This window comes from Globicephala melas, chromosome 6 (genome assembly GCF_963455315.2).
Source record: "Globicephala melas chromosome 6, mGloMel1.2, whole genome shotgun sequence".
Classification (NCBI taxonomy): domain Eukaryota; kingdom Metazoa; phylum Chordata; class Mammalia; order Artiodactyla; family Delphinidae; genus Globicephala; species Globicephala melas.
Window position 1 is genome coordinate 17,608,645 of NC_083319.1, and position 16,178 is coordinate 17,624,822.

The 16,178-nt window shown below is 41.8% G+C and overlaps 1 protein-coding gene across 5 annotated transcripts in view; it reads left to right on the top strand.

Annotated features, from left to right (window-relative positions):
• ASTN2 (astrotactin 2) overlaps positions 1-16,178 on the top strand; it is a 907,765-nt gene that overhangs the window by 376,526 nt on the left and 515,061 nt on the right. For all 5 annotated transcript variants that reach the window (XM_060300567.1, XM_060300563.1, XM_060300564.1 and 2 more), the window contains one exon: positions 420-566. In XM_060300567.1, the coding sequence (XP_060156550.1) occupies positions 420-566 (147 nt within the window). The remainder of the gene's footprint in view (positions 1-419; positions 567-16,178) is intronic.

Consider the following 16,178-nt stretch of genomic DNA (forward strand, 5'->3'; position numbering starts at 1 on the left):
CAAATTTGAACCCAGATGGTCAAACTCCAAAGCCCATGCTCCTTTCCCTAGGCTCTATGAATTCAACAACACAGTATCTTCTCGGTTGCTTCTAAAGTGAGTAGAAAGTTTAGTATCTTCTAAATATTATCAAACATGACCAACCTAATTGAGAGGGGAAGAGTAAGAATTGCCACAATTTTGAGGAAGTTTTTTTCTTTTCGTCTATACCAAAAGGGATAAATAAGCCAATTTTGCAGAGAGTTAAACAAAGACCCAAAAGGGGACCACTGAGCTGTCGCTACAAGCACAGAGGTTGGAAAATGTGGTTTCTTTTTCCAGCTTCTCATTTGTAAAACAACAGAATTCCCAAATTCCATGCTATTCCTGTTTCCTCACCTCATGGACTTATGTATCTTTGTGTGTGTTTATGTTACTAGGTTTGCTGAAAAGCCCAGTGAACAAGACGGCCCTGATGCTGATCGCTGTGAGCTCCTGCATCCTGGCCATGGTGTGTGGCAGTCAGATGTCCTGTCCACTCACTGTGAAGGTGACTCTGCATGTGCCCGAGCACTTCATTGCAGACGGTAAGAGCTGAGCGTCGGAGATGCCCCACATCTACTCGGCACCTTGCACCCCTGTGTGCTCCAATATTCCCCATGCGTGGCCCAACCTCAGAATTATATTACTAAAAAAGAGAGAGAGCATCCAAAGACCTTAAGAGGTCCTTATCTCTGAAAATCCTGGATTATTTGAATGGAACTAAAGACTGCTTTTTTTCCATGGGCAAGGGTAAGGTTTGTTAATAAAGAAAGAATTCCAATGTGCGTGCAGAAAGATTGAGCTACTTCAGAGAACCTACTGTTTTCTTATCATGCGTGTGCATCCTATGCCTAACTAAAAATACCTCCCCGTCCCCCAAAATAGTCTTTCCTATTTAAAAAATACGACAAAGAAGACTGTATGAGCTTTTTTGGAACTTCCTAAGTGTCCTGGATTATACTCATATCTCTTTCGCTGTAAATGTCCTTTACAAGCATGTTATATCCTACCATTTACTCCTCACCCAATTAGTTTGAATTAATGAGACACTGTAGTTGCTATACTCATTCGCAAAGCATGGTCCAAGAAGCTGATTAAGGTGCTTGATATCTATTGCTAAAGTGCCCTCCAGAAAATTGTTCCAGTTTATATACTCCAGCAGAATGTGATGTGTTTCCCCAAATGCTTGGCATTATTATTTATTTATTTATTTTTACAATTTACATATATTATAACTTTTCCTTTACATACATTACAAATGACAGAAATGTATCCATTTTGGGGAAGAATTTTTTTTTTTATTGACGTGTAGTTGATTTACGATGTTGTGTTAATTTCTGCTGTGCAGCAAAGTGATTCGGTTATACATATATATACATTTTTGTATTCTTTTCCATTACGGTTTATCTTAGGATATTGAATATAGTTTCCTGTGATATACGGTAGGACCTGGTTGTTTATCCATTCTATGTATAATAGCTTACAACTGCTAACCCCAACCTCCCATTCCATCCCTCCCCTCCTCCCCCCTCCCCCTTGGCAACCACCGGTCTGTTCTCTATGTCCATGAGTCTGTTTATGTTTTGTAGATAGGTTCATTTGTGCCATATTTCAGATTCCACATATAAGTGATAACATATGATGTTTGTCTTTCTCTTTCTGACTTCATTTAGTGTGATCATCTCTAGTTTCATCCATGTTGCTACAAATGGCATTATTTCCTTCTTTTTTATGGCTGGGTAGTATTCCGTTGTATATATGTACCACATCTTCTTTTTTATTATTAGTTTTTATTGGAGTACAGTTGATTTACAAAGCTGTGTTAGTTTCAGGTGTACAACAAAGTGAATACATATATACATTATATATATATATACACACATGCTCATTCTTTTTTCAGATTCTTTTCACATATAGGTTATTACAGAATATTGAGTAGAATTCCCTGTGTTATACAGTAAGTCCTTATTAGTATTATTATTTTTAAATGTATTGAAAGTTACCATAACTATAATAAAGAAGAAATATTAAGTATGCAGCTTAATGAATTTTTACGTGAGTTCACCCAGATCAAACATAAAACATTTCCAACACCTTCAGCTTCCTTATGCCCCCTCCCAGTGAATCCCATCCCAGGGATAACCACCCTTCTAGCACCATATTAGTACCATTATTATTTTTTAAAATCTTTTTCCCATTGGATATGTATCAGGTGTTTTTGAGATCCTTTATATATGTCAGCCATATTTTAATGCAACTTGATTTTATCTCTAATTTTTTAAGATACAATGTTCACAACTTAGCACCAATCCCTTCAGTATGTTCTGTGCAGAGTGGAACTTTCACCTCCTTTCTCTCCTAGACTTATACTAAAGCATCCTGTGTTTACTCCTACTTCACCATAGTGAACTAGCCCCTACTTTAAATTTTTTTTCAATTATATTTTTATTGAGGTATAGTTGATGTGCCATATTATATAAGTTTCAGGTATACAACATATTTTGCACAAATCTTAAAGACTATATTCCATTTATAGTTATTGTAAAATACTGGCTATATTTCCTGTGTCGTACTATATATCTTTGTAGCTTATTTATTTTATATGTAGTAGTTTGTACCTCTTAATCCCCTACCCCAGTCTTGCCCCTCCCACCTTCCCTTTCCCCTCTGGTAAGCACAAGTTTGTTCTCTATATCTGTGAGTCTATTTCTCTTCTGTTATAATCACTAGCTAACTTTATATTTTAATTTTTATTTCCAATTTTCAATTGAACTGCAAGTAAGTTTAGTATTTCTCATCTTATATGCACTCAGTTGATTTTTTGACCAAAGCAGAAGACTTTTGGTTCATCCCTATCAAATCGTATGTGCACATAAGACAGGAAAATATGGGAATGTGAAATGGCAGAAGCATAGCAGAAGTAGAAGGGACAAAATTTACTGCAGCAGCTAGGCACGTAGGCTCATGGAGCTTGGGACTGGAAAAATTGCCAGGACCTGGGTGTGGCTGGAACATGGGATGGGAGAGTAAGAGTGATGAAAACCAATAGGGCAAAGTTTGACCATTGTTGGAGGCATGTGAACTTACTTTTTATCACCACCAGTCACTATTCATTAATTGTAGAATGTTAGGTCTTAGAGACATCCACATTTTGAACATTTATTTTCACGCATGTAGAAATGGAGCTCCTAAGAGGCTAAGTAACTTGGTCAGGGTCATGATTAATGGCTGACATCAGAGACTATAGAATAATACAAACAAAATTCAAATGCTTGCCCTATTACCTGCCACTTCCGTAGCCAAGTGAATTATTTACCTCTCTGAGTCGCAATCTCGGCGTCTATAAAATGGGAATGATAATAATACCTATCTCATAGGATTATTGTGAAGCCTACAATTCCGTATTTATCAGATTTTTAGATAGCAAGTAGGTGGGAAATAGCAAAATCAAAGGATTACCCAAGAAAACTGTAAAACTACTGTGGTGGCTTCCAAGGATAGACAAACATGTGGTAAATTAAAAGGTGCCCTTTCCTGGTAATTCGTATTCTGATCTCTGTCATAAACTTAAAGCTTTATAGCTACATGTAGACTTGTCTGCTTCTGCCTCTAGACTGGAATGTCTGTGAGGCAAGAATATCCCTGGTGACAAACACACCACATGGCCTGTGATGGATGCTCAATAAGTATGTGTTGAATGAATGAACAGGCCCTAAATTAAAGCAGAATTATGAAAAGTTCTGTGGGATTCTTCTACCAGATGTCTAAGCAGAAAGGGGAGACCGAGTGAAGGAGAACTAAGGCAGAGGATGCACAGAAGTCAGAAAAATTGGAAATAACCATGGAATATACAAGATTAGAGACACAATTTAGGGGGATCTTCAGGAATCCAGAAAGCAACTAACACCTGAAGTCAGGTGGACAGCTGTCTAATAGTTCTCGGCAAGCAGACCTTCCACAGCACAATCCCAGTGCCTCTTGTGGGTGGATAATCTCTGTGCATTGCTCATTCCTTTCTCCCAACAGAAAATGGAGACCCCTTTTCTAGGAGTAGAGCCCAAGTATTAATATTCTCAATAAGAACTTGAGGTGATCCCTTAACAGAAGTTTGAGAGCTGCATCAGTCTCTCTTTACGTGTTACTTTCCTTTCATCTAACAGATTAACAACTCCTTGCGATCTCTTGGAGCCCTGATAGGGGCTTTGGTTTCTTCCATCTTACGCTTGATCAATGCTGTATTAATGGAGCTGCCTTATGGCAATTCCAGTGATTGCCTATAGCACTGAATACCATGTGAATGGTCCAATATGAGTTTTATAACAAGGCAGCTCTCATCGCATGGATTTGGGCTTCACCCAAATTGCCCTACAGGTAGCATTATTGATGAATGGTTATTGGTTAACATTAAAAGCTCATATGAGTTGAGATGTTAGTTTCTTCATCCCTTGAGGCTCCCATTGTATAATATGTCAGGACATATTCACCAAATGTCCTGGCCCTATAGTAAGCCAGTAGAAGAGACAACATTTAAAGGAATAAGTTGTCTAGGTTAAATGGGTGAAATGGTTCCACCCCAGTGTAGATAGATAACACTATACCTAGAGTTCTCTGTTCCATTTTGTTCTGGTAGTTGTGCTTTAAGAAGCACAGAAGGTCAGTGATATATTGGAAGGCATCCAAAATAAAGGAATTGCAGCCAAGGGATTGGAAAAACATTGTCAATACCTAAAAACCCCTTAAGGAAAGGGTGGAGGAAAATCATACTATAAGAAGAGTTGAAGGAACTTAGACAAAAAGTGAGCTTAGAATTATTGAGCATATCTGTTATGAATATGGCAGTGTTCAAAACACTTTACATGGAGTTACTAATATAATGCTCATATCAGAACTCTGAGGCAGGATTTAGCATCGTCTTTTTGCATAAATGGAAGGTAGTTTTTGGAGATGTTAAGTGATTTGGCCAGATTAACACACAGAAGTGAAGCAAGGTATGAAAACCCAAGACTACCTGAACCTCTCATCCAAGTTTTTTCCATGTCCCATGCTTCCACAAAATTGACGATGATAATTATCATTTGTCTTGAAAAGGGAGCAGGCTTGTTCTGGAAGTCCCCAGGAAGCAAAATTAGAGCCATATGGGTGAGGAGGGTGGTCAGAGATGGGAGAAGATTGAGTCTTAATCTGAAAATGTCTTCCCTTTCTAAGCTTTAGTCTCATGTATAAAGTGGGGGATTATAGCAGTACGTATCTCCTAGAGCTGTTGTGAAGAATAAATGAAATGCTCATAAGGCTTTCAGCTCAGTACCTGAGACCTAGTAATGGCTCAATAAATCATATACATGTTAGTAGTTGTGATAATACTTTTTCAATATTGGAAGGGGGTCCTTGCAAGGTAATGAGTTCCCCATCATAGGGAGTTTCCTGAAAATAGATGACCACATTTATTTCTATGAAGCCGTAGAAGAAGAGTGAAGGAATGTGTTTGGCTAGGGTACAAAACATTTTGCATCAGAGCCATTTTATCAGACTATACATTTTTAAAACACTTAAATTTTTAGGACCTTTAGAGTATGTTTGTTTATTCTTTACTTCCTCATCCGTGAGTATCACCCATTCTTTGCCTAGGCTCAGAAATGGAGTGAGCCCCAGGAATGGGTTATGGCCAGTGATGTCTCTTGACTAAATACACCCTGCTACCCAAGCACAGACGGTGTTCTTTATGTTGATATGCTCATTGCATAAACATCTATGCCAAAATATCTGTTTGTTAAGGTCAAGCTAATGTGTTAGCCTTGACTTTTGGGTTGGACTAAGGTGTATTCAAGTCTTCTCTATTCCCTAGGACTGAGGAATTGGGGATTATGGATTCCTTACCAGCCTATGAAATCCTCAAGTGGAAATGTTCATCATTAGGATGGCCTGGTTCATTAATATGCCACATGTGTAGCTGCTTTTGAACACAAAATGATATCCGATGAATCTTGTTCTACATTTATTTGCTTGCACCCCTACTTTATGTCTTTCAACCCAAGAGAGTGAGCCAGTGTGTGGCTGTGCTGTTAATAAGGAATGAGGTTCATAAGTGGCTTCAGAGCAAGTTTGCAGTGATTTGAATACATGGGAGGAGTATTTTCAATTCTTAGAAGTGGAAGTGACACCACACTGAAGGTGACTGCTTGGTCACAAACCACCAGGATACTGCCTAAAAAGAGTAGCTCCTTGGATATCTTGCTCTCTGGAATCATCTGGAGCTTTGTTTTAAAATGTTCGGTTTTTATTTCAGACTTTTGAGCACCATGAAACATGTTCAGGTATAGAAGTGCTCTACGGTATGACCTCTCCCTTTTCCATTCTTAACTCCTTTGCACGCACTTAATACTATTTAGACAGATAGACTGCCTGGCTTTGTATTACCTCATTTCTATGTATTGCAATCCTACCCATGTCTAAGACCTAACTTAATTTTCTCCTTTCTCCAGAAAACCTTCTTCAACAAAACCCCCAAAACTTCTTCAAAGGAAACGCCCATCAGAAATAATCTCTCCTTCCTTGAAAATTATGTAGAACTGTATTTGTGTCTTTCTAATAACCCCACGGTCTAATTTCCATCACTGTTATTGTTAGGTATGTGTCACTGGAACAACTGACATAGTCCGAAGAACTGGCCTCCTGCATTAAATCAAGCGCCTCTCCAGTCTTTTCTTGACATTGCAAACAGAACAATCTTTTAAAATGAAAAATCTCAACATGTTGCATCCTCCCATAAATCTGTTCAAATACTTCTTCTTTTTTTTGGGGGTACGCGGGCCTCTCACTGTTGTGGCCTCTCCCGTTGCGGAGCACAGGCTCCGGACGCGCAGGCTCAGCAGCCATGGCTCACAGGCCGAGCTGCTCCGCGGCATATGGGATCTTCCCAGACCGGGGCACGAACCCATGTCCCCTGCATCGGCAGGCGGACTCTCAACCACTGCGCCACCAGGGAAGCCCTCAAATACTTCTTATTGTACTTATTATAAAGATTGAACTCTTTAACATGGCCTTTAAGTCCCAGCAAGATCAGGCCCCTGCCTGCCTCTCTAACCTCACCTTATACCAGTTTCTTTACATTGTTTTCTTAAATATCCTTGGCTGTCTCCTGCCTCAGGGCCTCTGCACATGTCCTTCTTACTCTCGGAAAATTTCTCCCCACTTCCTCAGTTTCTTCGGTACAAATTCCATTCACCGTACAGTGGTTGACCTCCCCTTTCATTTCCCAGTCTCTGTTGGGCCCATAACTATTCTTTCTCCTTGAGCTCTGCTCTATTCCTTGATCGCACTCATTTCTATTTGTGATTACAGTCTTATCTAGTTAATGTTGAGCTCTCCCACTAGGTTGCGAGCTCCTTAAAGATAGACATAATATTTGTTTGTTTTGAACATTATATTCAGAACTTGGGACAGCACCTAAAAGAGAGTGCCCCCAAAGCTTTGGTTGAATGAAAATAAATAAATAAATAAAATGATTTTAATAGCTAGTCTGTAATTTCCTCAAGAGCAAAGCCACAGTTTATTCATACCCTAAACTACTGTGAAGCCTAACGAAGGTTCTGACTCAGTAGACATATAATAAATTATGACTGTGAAATGAGTGAAGGGAGAAAGGGCAGGCAGGTGGATGCAGATGCCCTAAGAAGATACATTCTGGGGAATGACGGTGCAAGAAATCTGAGGCTGCCTCCTCTTCTTATGACTGACTTCACTTCCCAAGGTTTTTGTTCCCATCCCCAAAGATAAGAAACTCCAATTAAACTCACATCTCTCCACCTCCAACACCAAAATGAAACGAGCCTTATCCCAGAGCCCAGGAAGAGGGGAAAATATAAATTGAGCTGAGGTTCAGTACACCCAGGGGGGAGGTGGCAGTGAAATACCAATAAACCATATTAATATGCTGAAATCAGGAAGAATAGGTTGAACTCCAACCCAGATGTAATAACTATACGTGAGGGAGTGCAGGAGAAGTCAAGCCTAGGTTTCAGTCAGAATTAAAATGAGATCTGTAATGAAACTGGTAATATAATTATAAACTGTGAAAACATGTTCCCTTCTCCCTCTTCTTGTACTTAATGGACAGCTTGCTAAGCAATGGCCTGGAGCTGGTGCTGGGAGCTGTGGAGAGCCCCTAGAGTGGATTCTGTTGTTTTTTTTTTCCCCCTCAAATCTCTTCATTAGAAAAGTCTAAGTCCACAGAACCATGGAAGGAAAAAATGCTTCAAGCTTCCTTAAAGAGTAACTGATCCCCAGGTTAAAAGTGACAGGGGGCTTGAGGGGAGAACAAACCCCGGAAAACCATTCTAAGCAGCTGAACGCGTTCAGGCTTTTCAGGATGTCACAGCAGCCATTTCAGTTGCGATGTTTAACGGCACTTTGTGCTATGGTGTTCACCTGGCTTCCTACCAGGTTGCATTGTTACTAATTTCCCTTCTTAACAAAAGGTATAACTGAGTTTGACATCCAAATTTGGAGACTAATTTCTGTGTTTTGATAGCAGATCAAGTCCAAAAATATATTAGTAGGAACTAGAGGCAGAGGATGGCTGCAGGGGGGTAGGGGAATTTCATTTATTCTCGTTAATAATTCTGCTGTTGTGAGCAGAAGCCCACTTTGACTTTTTGACTAGGAGGAGAGAATGGCAGGTGGGAGCTTTGATGGGATGGAGCTCAGGACTATGGAGTTAGATATGCCATCATGGTTGGCTTGGTGTTTGCAGAGTGGTGTGGGGTTGAGGCAGTGGTGCAGGGCTGGGATAGAGAAGGGCACGTGGTACAGAGGTCAGGCGCACTGATCTGTGACGCAGCGGGTGTGAGTTCTACTCCCGCTTCTTCTGATTTCTAGTTTTCTGACCTTGGCAATATTAATTCACCCCCCGCTTCTCACTTTTCTTTCCAAAAGCAGTGTTGATACTCCTTGCCTCAGCTGAGTGTGAGTGGGGCTGATGAGTGTGCATGCACTTGGCCAGCTGTGAGAATAGCTCTGATGATGAGAACGTTGTGCTTTTCCCTTTCTGTTTGTTCAGTGTTTTATTATTTTTGAAGACAAAGACGTTGAGAAGAGGTCTTATCGGGTATGGCCAGGTAAGAAGAAGGTACAATTTTAGAGAGGCTTAGCTTGGCCCCAAGGAAGAAATTAAATAGTTAAAAATTCATGAATAATATCACCACTTCTTGATTCATATCTAGTTCCTGTTACTTCCCTTCCTTCCTCCCTCCTTCCTGTGGTCAGCAAATATAGCACATCGCCTTCTCTGTGGCATGCTTTGATGCTCAGGGATGCAGATATGGAAGAAACAGTATCTCTGGCCTCCCCCAGTTTGGTGGTAGTAAGACACTACCAAGCAGATGAAATAGGAAACACGTGTGGTAAGAGTCTTAACGGGCTGTGCAGTGTGTGCTATGGGAAAATAGGGGAGGAACAGCCAAGTACCCCAAGCTGGAGATGGTTTGTGGTGCTAAGGAGAGGATGTCTTCAGGAGGTGCTACCTGAGTTGGGTCTTAGAGCCACCGGTGCTTCCCTGGAGGTGGGTGAGGATGACACAGGCTTTCCAGAGCGATCATGGACACTTTTCACTGCATCCCTATAGACCCTGCTGCTCAAGCCTCCTGGTAACTGTGATAATAACAACACTGTGAATTGGTAACATTTACAGAATATTGCTACGTGCCAGGCCCCGTGCTGAGTGCTTTGCAAAGCATTACCTCATTTAATTCTATTACCACATGTGGTAGATCCAGGCATTTTCTCCATTTTAAATTTAAGGGAAACTAAAGCTGAGGGAGTTTATTGGACCACCTCAATGTCACACAGGCAGGAACAGGTTGAGCAGAATCATTTCAAATTAGTGGCCACAGGATGTAGTAGACAGAGAATTATTCAATGACAAGATCAGGTTCTACCTCTGCCACAAATTCACCCTGACTTGGGGCAAATCTCTACTTCTCCAGGCTTTTTCCAGATTTTTTCATTGTAAAATGTGGGAAAGGGAACAAGATGGTCCTAAAATTCCTCCCTGGCCTAACATTTTAACAGTAGAATGAGAAATACTGGGGCTCAGAGTCCCTCTTTACTCATCCCATTAGGTATGTGACCTCCGGAGTATTTATGCAGTCATTCCATTAGCATCCTCAGTCCTCTGCTTTCTGACTCTTGTCTGGGACAGTCTGTGGCTAGGCAGCCCCTGAGCGAGGATCTTGGGAGCAGAGGCAGCTGAGCAAACCTTTCACAGCCCACAAGTTGCCATTTGAAGAATGCTTAGAAGGATCACAGCCAAGCTTGTGCAGGGACCGCAGGCTCCCAGGGCTGCTGGGATGAAACAGAAAGTGGTGGGGAGCTGGGCCATGGTGGGAAAGATGCCTCTCAGTCTTTAACTGCAGCAGCTTCAGCTGCTGAGGGACCTTGAACATCTCGGATGCCAGCAAGAGCACGGGAGGGGGAGGATGCATCATATTCAGAAGGAAGTGATGAGATGGGAGGAATAATTAAAACCTGTGTATCCCTCCTGCTTCTCCACCTCCCCCTGCTCATTCCTCCCCCCTTCCCCCTCCCCACTCCCGGCCTGTGGTACCCAGCAGAGCCTTGCTGTTTGGCTTTCTTCCCTAGCCACGCCTCCGAGTTATCCGACCCAAATATATCTGCAGCTGCACATCCTTGTTTTTTTGTTGTGTTTTGTTTTGTTTTTTGTTTTTTTGGCTGCTGTTGGCAACTTCCTGGAGCTCTGCTAAAGTCCCTGGGCATCTCACCCTTACTTGGAATTATTCCCAGAGCCCGGACCACCCCCTGAACTTTCCATGTCTTCCCTCCCCTGCTTTCACCCTGATTCTCATTTGGACTTTATCAATGAATCCATCCATCAAGACCGTCAGCTGACACTGCTGAGTGTCTGCTCAGTGCCAGGACTCATACTCTAGAACTCACTCAGATACTTATCTGCACTAAGGGAGTGTGAGATAGGGGAAAGAACAGGAGATTTAGGAGCAGAAAACCTCCAGTACGAATCTGCACTCCTCCACTTACTAACTATGGATCTTGGATGAGTCACCTCACTTCTCTGAACCATCAATTTCACCATCTATAAAAGTACAGCTCTTCGCCTCTACTTCACAGGGCGTTGATGAGGTTGAAATAGAAAGCGGTATGAAAATAGCCTATAACAGGTGCTCAGTAAATGCTAAGCATGCCCTCAAAGGGATTTCACTTGTTATTTAAAGTGATTGGATACCTATAAAGCAAAAGACAACACTAGAAGGCAGATCATAATCTGGACCAGGAGGGGCATATAGTTAAGAGTCAGCAAAGGCAGAAATAGAGATACAGTTGTAGAGAACAAACGTATGGACACCAAGGGGGGAAAGCCGCGGGGGCTGGGCGGTGGCGGTGGGATGAATTGGGCGATTGGGATTGACATGTATACACTGATGTGTATAAAATGGATGACTAATAAGAACCCGCTGTATAAAAAAATAAATAAAATTAAAAAAAAAAAAAAGAGTCAGCAAGATTGCCAGGGAAGCCTGGTATTTTCCACTGGCCAGATATGGGTAAAGCTTCAAGGAGCTAGAGGCTTTAATTTGCCTTGGATTTGTCCCATCGGAGGAAGCTGGATGGACAGGGATTGGAAGTGAGACTCTCTGCTTTGTTGGAGATGATGAGAGAGAGTGAAGACAAGAAGGATGACCTTCCAGGCAGAAGGGACAGTAAGAGCGAAGGTGCGGCAGGAGCAGACAGCATCCAGAGCATCTGCGGCTCTGTGGGGCTTGAACGGGACTAAAAGGAGGAGCAGATGAGAAGAGCAAGGGTCTCTGTGTTGGGCTTTTACCGTGGAGGTGGTCGGGGGTCACAAAGCCGCTAAAGGGTTTTTGTTTTTTTTTTTTTTTTTAAAGAAGATGTTGGGGGTAGGAGTTTATTAATTAATTAATTTATTTATGCTGTGTTGGGTCTTCGTTTCTGTGCGAGGGCTTTCTCTGGTTGTGGCGAGCGGGGACCACTTTTCATCGCGGTGCGTGGGCCTCTCACTATCGCGGCCTCTCTTGTTGCGGAGCAGAGGCTCCAGACACGCAGGCTCAATAGTTGTGGCTCACGGGCCCAGTTGCTCCGCAGCATGTGGGATCCTCCCAGACCAGGGCTCGAACCCGTGTCCCTGCATTAACAGGCAGACTCTCAACCACTGCGCCACCAGGGAAGCCCCCGCGAAAGGGTGTTAATCAAGGGAGTATAAGTAAGGTAGTTGCTTAAAAGACAATGCAGTATGGCAATTCAGAGTTCGGGCTGTAGAGTCCGATGTATCTGGGCTCAACTGCTGGTTCCATGACTTACTAATAGTTATTTGATATTACAAATGTTACTTAACCCTCCGGTGTGTTTCTTAATCTGTGGAGTGGACATAATAATAATAGCTTCCTCTTAGGAAATTTAAATGAGATAATATCTCTCTAGTATTTAGTAGAATGTTTGGCAAGCACTAAACACTGGGTAATGCTTGTTTTTATTGACATTATCATCTTCATCACTCTCTCCTAGTCTAGGTTAGTCTCCCTCGTAAATGATCCTGAACTTTTCTGTTTTGCACTCAGCACATTCACACTTGCTTATTTGATGTCTAATTTGGTTAAGAGTCTGAGCTGTAGATGCACACTCCCTGAGTTCAATACCTGGCTCTGATATTTCCTAGTCATGAAGCATTGAGCTAGTTATTTAATTTCTAAGCCCTTGTTTACTCATCTTTGAAAGGGGGATGATGACAGTAAACCACCTCAAAGGGCAATCAAATGATTGTACATGAAGCACTTGACAAGGGCTCAGCACATCGTTGAGACTTGGGAAACAGTACCCCTGATAATGCTGCTTTAAACCCCTAAGAGCTAAGACTGTAGCTGTCTTGTTCTTGTGGAGTCTCCAGTACACAGTCAGGGTTCAATACAGATCTGTGGACAGACTGACCACAGTGTAGAAGGTGAGTCTGAGGGCCCAAGACAGAAGGCAAGCAATTTATTAGGGGGCTGTTACATTTAGTCTATATGGTAATGTCTGAACAAGGGCATTAGAAGTGAGAGTGAAGATAAGGGAGTCCTATGGAACGAGAGCAAGGAAACTTAGCAGCTCATTGCAAGGAGAAGCCAAAGAGGGAAAGGAGTCAAAGACTACTTGACATCTGCCTCCTGGGATCCCTTAGAGGCTGGTGACCGCAGACATCAAAATAAAAGTATGTGCCAAGCTGTGAAGTGCATGAACACCAACGGCAGAGTGCATGGGTTCAAGTCCTAACTCCACCTTCCCTATGATGCTACTTCGTCTTCGGAAAAACAGGGATGCTAATGCACCGGGAATCAGACCGGGACCCTGGGGATTAAGTGGTTGTTAAATGCAAGAGCCTGGCCGTGGTAAACACACCCAAAAGCTAGCTATTATTAGTATTCTGCTCACGCACCAACTTTCCTATGTGAGATCAAGAATCAGGTGCGCACCTCTTGGTTATGTTTGTAGAAAAGAAGGAAAGAAAAATACAAGGAACTTTGAAGAACACACAGTCTTAGGACCTTTACAAATCCTACCTGGTTGGAAATTATTAGTAAGAGATGTCACTGTGCTATGTGAGCAAAATTAATTTGCCAGATCTCTTAAGGCTGCGCTCTTGAAGGTTTGAATCATTTGAGTAATATTTCAGGTGAAGTCTCACCACAGTCTTCGGGCCAGGATGGAGAATGGAGAGAGTGATCAGTCCTGGCCCTCACACAGGTGCTGACGTGACCGGAGAGTGTGAAGGCTCCGGGGGTGGCCATTTCCTGAAGAGACTCCAATGCAGCATTAACGTGCCGGGCATGCAGGCTGCCATGGAAGCAGAGGCTGGAAGGGAGGCCCAGGGGCCCAGTGATTGGAGCTGGTGTCACATTTGAAATATGGAAACAATTAACAATGGCAGCTTCTGCCTCAAGAGAGAACGTAGGTGCAGGGGTGAGGGCACACAGTGGCCATGTGGCACATGGCAAAGCAGCCAGCTTGGCAATTTTCTAAATTGTAGAATGTGAGAGCCAAAAAATACTTTCAGCCTCATCTTTGCTCGTTTCCTGTCTCGTTAGCACTCCAGCCAAATGAAATGGCTGTTTCCTGAAGGCCCAGGTTCTCTTTTTTTTCCTCTACAGCCATTCCTTTCCTGTCATCTAAATCCTCTTTTCCCTTCACTCCACCTAGCTGCTGCTTCCTAGTGCTTAAATGTTCAGCTAAGATGTGACCACCTTGACTTTGCAGGGGAGACAAGGGCCCCAGCTCTGTGCCTCCAAAGCTCCCTGTTTCATCTTCACCACAACCTTGATGATGGTCTGTAGTAACTGTCTAGTTATCCTGCAACACTACTTTCAGGCAGGGTCTCTCTCCTCCACCTTGATAGCCTCCAAATTTTGTCACAGTATCCAACAAGGAGTGGGAACTCTGTGTTTTTATTTTTTTCTTTATTTCTCTGTTTTTTAAAAATTTATTGGAGTATAATTGCATTACAATGTCGTGTTAGTTTCTGCTGTAGAACAAAGTGAATCAACCATATGTATATATACCCTCCGTCTTGAGCCTCCCTCCCAACCCACCCCCATCCCGCCTCTCTAGATCATCACAGAGCACCGAGGTGAGCTCCCTGTGCTATACAGCAGCTTCCTACTAGCTATCTATTTTACACGTGGCAGTGTATATATGTCAGTGCTACTCTCTCTCTACATCCCACCCTCCCCTTCCCTCCCTGTGTCCACAAGTCCATTCTCTACATCTGCGTCTCTTTTCCTGCCCTGCAAGTAGGTTCATCAGTACAATTTTTCTAGATTCCATATATATGCATTAATATACAATATTTCTTTTTCTCTTCCTCATTTACTTCACTCTGTATGACAGACTCTAGGTTCATCCATATCACTACAAATGACCCAATTTCATTCCTTTTTATGGCTGAGTAATATTCCATTATATATATATATATATATATATATATATATATATGTCATATCTTCTTTATTCATTCATCTGTCGATGGACATTTAGGTTGCTTCCATGTCCTGGCTATTGTTATAGAGCTGCAATGAACATTGGAGCACATGAATCTTTTTGAATTATGTTTTTCTCAGGGTATATGCCCAATAGTGGGATTGCTGGGTCATATGGTAGTTTTGTTTTTAGTTTTTTAAGGAACCTCCATACTGTTCTCCATAGTGGCTGTATCAATTTACATTCCCACCCACAGTGCAGGAGGATTCCCTTTTCTCCACACCCTCCCTGGCATTTATTGTTTGTAGATTTTTTGATGGTGGCCATTCTGTCTGGTGTGAGGTGATACCTCATTGTGGTTTTCATTTGCATTTCTCTAATAATTAGTGATGTTGAGCATCTTTTTATGTGTTTCTTGGCCATCTGTATGTCTTCTTTGGAGAAATGTCTATACAGGTCTTCTGCCCATTTTTTGATTGGGTTGTATGTTTTTTTTGATATTGAGTTGCATGAGCTGCTTGTATATTTTGGAGATTAATATATATGACAAACCCACAGCAAACATTATTCTCAGTGGTGAAAAACTGAAAGCATTTCCTCTTGATCAGGAACAAGACAAAGGTGCCCACTCTCACCACTATTATCCAACATAGTTTTGGAAGTCCTAGCCATGGCACTCAGAGAAGAAAAAGAAATAAAAGGAATCCAAACTGGAATAGAAGAAGTAAAACTGTCACTGTTTGCAGATGACATGATACTATACATAGAAAATCCCAAAGATGCCACCAGAAAACTACTAGAGCTAATCAATGAATTTAGTAAAGTTGCAGGATACAAAATTAATACACAGAAATCTCTTGCATTCCTATACACTAACAACAAAAAATCAGAAAGAGAAATTAAGGGAACAATCCCATTTACCATTGCAACAAAAAGAGTAAAATACCTAGGAATAAAACTACCTAAGGATGCAATAGACCTATATGCAGAAAACTATAAGACACTGATGAAAGAAATTAAAGACAACACAAACAGATGGAGAGATATACCACATTCTTGGATTGGAAGAATCAACATTGTGAAAATGACTATACTACGCAAAGCAATCTACAGATTCCGTGCAATCCCTATCAAAATACCAATGGCATTTTTCACAGAAC